The sequence below is a fragment of the Drosophila pseudoobscura genome, chromosome X (assembly GCF_009870125.1).
Source record: "Drosophila pseudoobscura strain MV-25-SWS-2005 chromosome X, UCI_Dpse_MV25, whole genome shotgun sequence".
In the NCBI taxonomy this organism is placed as follows: Eukaryota; Metazoa; Arthropoda; class Insecta; order Diptera; family Drosophilidae; genus Drosophila; species Drosophila pseudoobscura.
In genome coordinates this window covers 20,599,413-20,607,959 of record NC_046683.1, presented here as the reverse complement: position 1 = coordinate 20,607,959, position 8,547 = coordinate 20,599,413, and the positions used below count along the sequence as shown (strand labels likewise).

General features: G+C 48.3%; 1 protein-coding gene across 1 annotated transcript; it reads right to left on the bottom strand.

Annotated features, from left to right (window-relative positions):
• Positions 1-4,052: 4,052 nt before the first annotated feature.
• LOC6899499 (probable elongation factor 1-beta) lies at positions 4,053-4,361 on the bottom strand. The gene has a single exon (XM_002135997.3). It carries the CDS (start codon positions 4,334-4,336, stop codon positions 4,121-4,123), a length of 216 nt encoding a protein of 71 aa, XP_002136033.3. The 5' UTR covers positions 4,337-4,361; the 3' UTR covers positions 4,053-4,120.
• Between the last annotated feature and the right edge of the window lie 4,186 nt (positions 4,362-8,547).

Below are 8,547 nucleotides of genomic sequence, written 5' to 3'. Positions count from 1 at the left end.
AAAACATTCTCATTTCAAAAATGGTTCCTACGTCGTCTGTCTTGCGTTCTGCCTACAGTTAGTGCTGCGTTTGTTGGATGCGAAAAACGACTGTGCTGTGGCCGCTGCTGGACACAGGGTGTCCTGCTTGTATAGGAAAGCAACGGCACAATTGGCAAGGATTCTCGTTGGAATGCTCAAGCAGATCGAGGAGCTGCACGGCATTACTAAAAGCGTGCACAGCGAGCTCCTGAAGCTATAATACAACGAGATTGTCAGTGAACTGTGCGATGACCTTGAACAGTTTTTTTTTGTGACACTGGAAGTGATAGTTCTGTGTGACTTCACTACGCTTTCCTCGTTTCTGACTCCGCATTCTACGTTTGTTGCGGGAATCACACCTGTCAGCTCTCAGGATGATTCCTACATCAGAAGTCTATGTCTTTATTAGTTGTTCGAATGTAGTACCGGCTGTGCCTAATGAAGCTGAGGACAAGGAATCCTATTCGACTTTGGACATACATATGTATCAATTCCAACGCATGGTTTGAGTGCGCTATTCTTCTCCGCCTCTTCTTCTTCTTTCGCTGAGCCTCTTATGACATGGCTCAACGGCAACCGATTCGGTGTCGCACAACGCGTTACTTACTTGCAACGAATCTACAGGTCTACAGATGAAAGGAAGAATGTCCCCAACAAGCAACATATGTGTAGTGGCCAGTGAAGCAGAACCCGATTAAATTCCCTAATAGTTCCCCAGACATAAAGCAGATTCAAAACATGCGCCAACTTGATTAGTTTGAACACCATGGCTGTAACGTTCAACCACGATGTAGGCGAGATGGTCCTCTCAGCTTGGAGCGGCACACTGACAATTTTTCGGCTACTGGCTCGTCGGCCACGAGTGTGGTGTTCTTATATTTTTGCTCCTAAGCTGAGGCCTACCCTATTATTATCTTACATTTAATGCGTTTCCGGACGGAAATCACAACACCTAAAACGAAAGACAACAACTGCACTGGTGAACGGAAAACGAAAAGAATTCCTCAGCTGTTCATGAGGAATGATGTTCGCCCGCCCTACCTTGGTCTTGTTCTGCCCGATAACACATGATTTGCTACAAGACCCCTTATATTATGAGGGACCTACAGGGGCTTGCTGCAGGAGATCAAGCACTACAGCTTCTATTCACACATTAGAAACGTTTACTCATTGCTTACGACTAAAATTTTAGGTCCCCTGTAATTTAGAATATTCATGAGTTTCAACCTTCCCCGAGTGTTGACCACGCTTAATTTTAAATAAGTAGAGTAAAGTAATGTAAATAGATAAGAGGCTTAGGTTAGATATGTGTAAGAACAGATGATTTGAATAAGAATGAAAATAAAAAAAATTTAAGAAAATTTAGTATGAACTTCCGCTGGGCATAGCGATCCACCAAAAGAGGTCTGATGAACGAGACACGGCGGGAAAAGAATCCTGACCAGAGCAATCATCTATGACTTTTTGATGCCCTCTCTTTTCATACCACTAATTGGGTGTGCGCCCGTGACGAAATTGATTTGAACGACAACCGAGTGGCTCAGGCAGGTCGAGCTAAGTTTAACTGTGATTTTCTATCTCTTTTCTTCCCGTCCCTCACGACCCCTTCACATTCCTCTGCGGTCAGTTTCGCATTCCTCTTTGCGGATCACCGGCGCTTATCGAGCACCGGTATGTGGGGGCCTCAGCGGCAAAAGTTAGGTGGAGAAACAAAGAAAGAGATAGAGAGATAAAGAAGCCTGAATGAAGAGGGACATAAAATACACCGGTAAAAATGCTCAGAGCAGAACGTAACTGTGTTACGTTATTTTTTCCTTATTTTTTCTTCTTTTCTTTTGGAATAGGCTGGATTTCGGTAACAAATTTCTCTTTCGATCTGCCACTTATTGCCACTATTTGCAGAACACTTTTTCCCTCTGCCTCCTCCCCTACGCACGGGGTATGGACGCATACGAGGAGCGATGTGTCAAGCCGACGCGGCTGCCGTCTGCCGGGCACTAGTTGGCCTCTCCTCTCTTGCTCGCCGAAGTGCTCCAAAGCGACGTCCCAAAGCTCCGGCGAACTTATATTAACTTCAGCTGGTTGTCGTGGAAAACGAGCCTCCTATTTTATACACTTTTGCTCGGCTGTTTTATTCTCAACTTACCCAGACGGGTGCCCCGTCGAAAGGGTGTATCGAAAGGGTATCACTATCCAACGCCTCACTGACTGGGATATATTTCACATGTTGTTATTGATTTTAATTGGTTTCTCTCTCTTTTTGAATATTATAATCCGGCTGCCACTTTAGAGGGTACTTGGTGGACACCATTTAATACTGTCGACCAGGCTTGGAATGCTGCAATGGCGTCCAATGACATCTATTTGTAGCCTTTCATCTTGTCGAACTTCGACTTCGAACCCGCTCTCCTTTCGACGAGGAAGACTGACCTGGCTCTGACCCACTCTCTGATCCCAGGCCCTCTTTGCCGACTGTTAAAGAGAATTTCTCTTGCTGCTCGTTAGACCGTGCCTAGTTTTCGGCGGACCCCAAAAACCCTAGGGCTCCTCACAGCAGCTACAAGACTCACCGTACATGCCTTTGGAAACAGCTACTTCGAATATGGACCTTTAATTGCTCGAATGTTCTCTTTCGTCTCTCGAGACCGAATTCCATGGAAGAGTCCCGTTAAAGCGGTGGCCCGAGTACATAACTGCAAGTCGGCGAAGAATCGACTAAAAACAAGATCAGCCAAGCTATATTGTGTGGTTAGGTTAGGTTAATATATTGTGTGGTGAGTGCACTTAATTTTATAAGGAAGCACAAGGAAGTATAGGGATAGGAAAGACCCCGACCCCATCCGGCGAGCTGAGCTCAGAGCGCAGTATATTGCACTAAGCCCGATTCCCTTTCCTGCCGAGGCTGCAATGCCAACAATACTTAGCCAGCCGTGCCATTTTATTATAAAATGGCGCCCTTAAGAGTTCGCCGAGTTGTAAAACCTGTCGCGGACTATGCAGAATTGTTAGTTCGGGGAAATGTTGATTTGGCGACTGAAAGAATTCCACTCGATGTGCCAGGGCCAAGTGGAAGTAGATTTCGAGGTAGAGGCAGAGACGCTATTCCCAAGTCAAATATATTAACGAGATCTAAGCAAAGGGAGGGAAATCCAAGCCCTACAGACCTAACTACCCAATCACTGAATTCATCTAACGATAAAAGTGAAACTGTTAACAATTGTTTGTCAACACAAGACGTTGTTGGAGAAGCTTACAGTCCATATAGAGACAGCATTGAGCCTTCAGCTGAGATCGGGAAATGCGGAGCAGGCTTATCAGCATATACCAGCAGACGCTAGGAGTAGAGCAAGCCAAGATGCAGACTTAAGGAATGGTTAGGTTAGGTTAGGTTGAGGCGGCTGCCGGGCTCGCTCGGAACCTGTCACACTTAGGCCGGTTTCGGCCCGTTGTGATACCGCATAGGATCATTTCCTTCCTGCGTTTTGAGACTTCCTGTCAGCAATTATCCCATCCAGATGCTCTCACAAAGTTCGCTATCCTCCTGGGACATAGTTTGGACATCTCTGAGATGTCGTGTTGAAAGGCTGAGCCCAGGTGCTGTAGCCTTCTTCTGCTGAGAGCTGGGCAGGAGCAGAACAGATGTTCCACTGTCTCCTCCTCTTCCTCGTCTCTACAGCTGCGACAAAAATCGTTATGTGGGGCCCCCAGCCTGTTAGCGTGGGTGCCTATTAGCCAGTGTCCCGAGAGGGAACGTGTGACTACGCTGCACCTTTTCCTGCTTAACTTGAGGAGCTCGGAGGTGCGATTCATGTCCATGGTCGGCCATGTTTGCCGAGTTGTGCGACATCGTGGCACTGTTTGCCACATATCGTTTGTTAGTCGCTTGTATTGCTCCCTTATAATGAGCTTACAGGTGGCCATTGGCATACAGATATCCTCCTTGTCTTGGAGAAGGGGGATTGTAGTGCCAGATCTGGCCAGATCGTCCGCTATACAGTTGCCCTCGATGTCCCGGTGGCCCGGGACCCAAATTTTTTTTTTTTTTTTTTTAGTTGCTTCGCTTTTGCTTGGATTTATTCAAAATAGTAAGAATCTCAGTTTAGATCTTGTTGAAGGCAGCAATATCAACGGACTGCACAAAGTCCTCGAACTCCTCAATCTTCTCCTGCAGAAGATCGATGGACACCTTCTCGTTCTCAATGACGCACATGATCTGCAGCTTTTGGATGCCATAGCCGACGGGCACCAATTTGGATGCGCCCCACAGCAGACCGTCCATTTCGATGGTGCGGACATTATTCTCCATCTCCTTCATGTCGGTCTCATCATCCCATGGCTGCTAATAGCAAATTGCTGAGCCATCTCGTACAGAGATTTGCGGCAGTCTGCCACGGTGGCCGAGTTCGAGGAAATCGCACTTAGCGATTTGATCGCAGCCTGGCTATCGCTATAAATGTTTAGCTTGGTTGCCGTAACGGCAACCGCTTGTAGGCAGTCTAGAGCCCCCCTGATTGCTATGACTTCCGCTTGAAAGACACTGCAATGATATGGGAGTCTGAAGGAATTTAGGTTAGCTGTTCAGAGTAGATTCCCCCTCCGACTCTGTCGTCCAGCTTTGATCCATCTGTGAAGATGTTTATGGCCCCATCTGGGCCTAAGAGTGCCTCGAGCCATTCGTCTCTGTGAGGGATGATTGTGTCGAAGGGAGTGACTGTGTACTCTCTTGGAACTTGGTAGTCAGTTTTTGAGGGGACGGTACTGCTATTATTTAATATGGCTGAGTGACCTATGCACTGTGTCACCCATTGATCTGAGTCTCTTAGACGTATTGCTGCTGCTTCTGCCCGTTCCTTTCCTGCGAGGTCAAGGCTCTGTGGGCATAGGATGGCATTTAGCGCATCATTTGGGGTGGTGCGAAGAGCTCCGCTGATACATAGAATCTTGTTGACTGCTATGTTCCACAGAAGAGGAGACAGGACACCACCTTGCGGGGTGCCTCTGTTGACATACCTTGACTGGGCGGACGATCCCATCGATGATGTCATCGTCCTGCATGTGAGCAATTCATCAATGAGCATCACCAAGTGACGGTCCACCCCCAGGTCAGTCAGGGCTTCTGTAATGGCACCCGGTACAACGTTGTTGAAGGAAGGAAGATAGGCTGATTGGTCTAATGTCTTTTGCAGCAGAGTGCGAGGCTTTCCCAGCTCTGGGAATGAGGACTATCTCTGCCTTAAGCCCTGTTCGCGGGATTGTACCCACAGCCAGTATCTTCCTGAAGATACCTTGTAGCCAGTTGATGGCCGTATCCCCGGCCTTCTGAAGTTGGGCCGGGATTACCTGGTCTGGGCCTGGCGATTTGAACGGGTTGAAGCTGTTTATTGCCCAGCTTATGTTACGTTTTGTGAGGATGTGATCCATCGAGGTTACCGGTCCCTCTCCTGGAAGATGTACCGTCTCGATGGTTGTGAACCCTGAAAAATGCGTGTCTAGTAGAATGTGCAGGGACTCCTCACTGGAGTTAGTCCACGTGCCGTCATTCCTTTTAAGATACCCTACCGAGGGGTAGTTTTTAAGAGAAACTTGCGAAGCCTTGCGGCCTCTGACGTTTTCTTGCCCTTTTTGCTTTTCTTGTTTCCTTTTTATATAGTGACAGACTGATTTTGTAGTCTGCCCAGTGGCTCTCCTCGTTCGCGCTTTTGGCCCTGTTGAAGAGGGTCCTGCAGCTTTTACGTAGGATGTCCATTTGTTTTGATCACCAGGGGGGTTTCTTTTTTCCCCTAGGTTTGCTAGAGGGGCATGCTGCCGCGAAGGCTTTGTTGCATGCCTCTGTGAACCTGTTCACTAGGCGATCTAGGTCGTCTTTTGTGTCAGGGCATGATGGTGCTTTGGAGGGGAGTAAGTCCTCCAGGGCTGAGCTATATTTTTCCCAGTTGGCTTTCCTGGCATTAATATAGTCCTTAGGTTTCGGACACTCGAGGGATAGTGTGGTCTCGATGTATCTGTGGTCAGAGAAAGAGTGGTCATCAAGGACTTGCCAACTCTTGACTATGTCTAACAGGTTGGAAGACACTAGGGTGATGTCAATAACCTCCTGTCGATTTTTAATTATAAAAGTGGGGTCGTTGCCCCCATTACTAATAAATAGATTTGAGTTAACGATGAAGCTGAGTGTGGTGAGCGTTGGCATCGCAACCTATTAATAGGTCTATGTCCGACCTCCCGCTGTCGCTGGCTAGTTTGCGAACAAGGTCGTTGGGGGGATCGTTTCCCTCATGGGAAATGTAGGACGACATCAGCCTTAGATGTGTCCCTTTCAGCTCTAGGCTTGCCGCCGTGTTGTCGCTATCGCTATAATTATGGAGCAGAAAGATATTAAGGTGCTTTCTGGCGAGAATGCAGGTGCGGGTTTTACCTTCATGTTGAGCTACAATTATCTTGTACTCTTTCGACCCTAGTCCACAAACATTGTCTCCCACTATCCAAGGTTCCTGGATCAGGGCTACGTCTGCTCCGCTCTCTTCGAGGCGGAGTATAAGAGCAGCGGATGCTGCTTTACAGTTGTGGAGATTGATCTGAAGGAGCCTCAAGGACATCCTTAGTGTTCTCCACCACTGTAATGTCGGCATCCGGATCGTCCTCGACTTCCTCGTGGAAACACATCGCCTCGAAGTCGCATCTCAGCGTGCCATCGGTGGAGTAGCCCTCTGGGTCTATCTCTGTGTGATCGTCGGGTGCTTCGATCTCCGAGGCAGCGTCGTGCTCGACTGGCTTGTCGACAGGACGTGCCCCGACCTTTACCTTGTAACCCCGACCTTGTAGACCTTTACGGTCACAGAGCTGAACCCAAAATTGAGCTCGCCCTTGGCAGCCTCAATCGGGGCCAGCGAGTCTTTGTTGAGGACGACCACCGCCTGGTTTGTGGGGCTCTGTGTCGTCTCAACTTTGGGAGGTTGGGAGGTGGGGGTTGCATCTTTACAACATTTTTAGGATGCGTTCCGGCTCCTTTCTCTGGCAATCTGCGCGAATGATGTGTTAGGCAGCACTCTGGAGCGCTTCGGTGTCGGCCCCGGAGTCTTAAGGAATACTAACAATCGTTTTTCAGTTTCAATTTCACAAGAGAATGTATTACATGTTATTCAGAACTGGAAGGTAAAGTTTGACGTTTGTAAGGACGGTCTATTGGCCACAGAATTTTTTTACCGGGTACTTTCCATAACGGCACAGACCCTGGGAATTTCCAGCAATTTCCAGCTAGTTTGCGATCATTTTCACTTATTGTTATCCGCAAAAGCAGGCGATTTGTTCTGGCAATTCCATCGTAAATGTGAAGATACTTTTGTCTGGCATTTAGGGATAGAGCCTACACGAATGCGATCTAGTGAAGCTGTTGAGAGCTAGATCTCTCGGCTGATCCAAGAGTTACAAATACCCCCCGCCGAAGATCTGACTTAGTGGTATCCCACAAGTCAGATCCAAACTGCGCGTTGGTGAGACCGAACGGCATGACCTTGAACTGATATAGAGGTTTACCCGGAATTGTGAAAGCAGTTTTGTCCCGCGACTCCGGATCCAAGGGTATCTGCCAATAGGCATCCTTGAGATCCAGACTCGAGATGAACATGGCTCTGGGGAGGCGACTTAGTATTGTATAACGAACCGTTCTGTTCCGTCTGATTCAGCAGGGCTGGCTCAGCGGTCGGTAGGCTCGCTGCATCAATATTTATATGTTGCCCCGACGACAAGTAAGAAGGCACGGGTTGGGTTTTGTACTGATATGACAATATGCTTTATTGGTATCTTAGAGCTATCTTACGCTATTCCGACTCCGGTGCTGGTTCTGCCGTTGGTTCTCCTCTGCGCTTTTGGTGAGCGTGACCCACTTTGGACCTCCAAGGCGTCTCCAAGAGAGGCACCGCCGCTCTAACGCCCCAGCGATTCTTTGCACGAAGCCCAAATCCGCCTCTCAGTCGGCGCCCGACGCGTTCGCTCTCACTCGACTCACTTGGCTTTTCGGCCCGAAGGTGTCTCACTCCCTGTGGGATGCACTCCAAGCGCGGCACCGTTGGTTCATGGGATCGGGGCCTTTGGCTCTTGGCTGTATGCTCGAGTCCGCCTCTCAATCCTCACACAACGTGTGAGTATAGTATACCGTCTATTTGCGGCAACGGAAAGGCATATTTTCGTGTAACATTGACTTTGCGGCTATCTAGGCAAAGTTTCAAACCTTTCCCGGTTTCTGGACTAGCACAACTGGAGAGGACTAGGCGCTATCAGATTCCTCAATAACTCCTAATTTGAGCATCCTATCCACTTCTGCATACAGCAGTTTCTCCACTGCTGGTGACACGGGAAAATGCCGTTGTTTTACAGGCTTGGCATCTCCTGCATCGATCGAGTGCGACAAAACCGATGTTCTACCCAAACCAGAGACTGCATAGGATGGAAATCCCGACAAAACCTTCTGCAACTCCTCTTTCTGGCTTGGAATTAGTTCGTGCAATTCCTGACAAATTTCTGCTACCT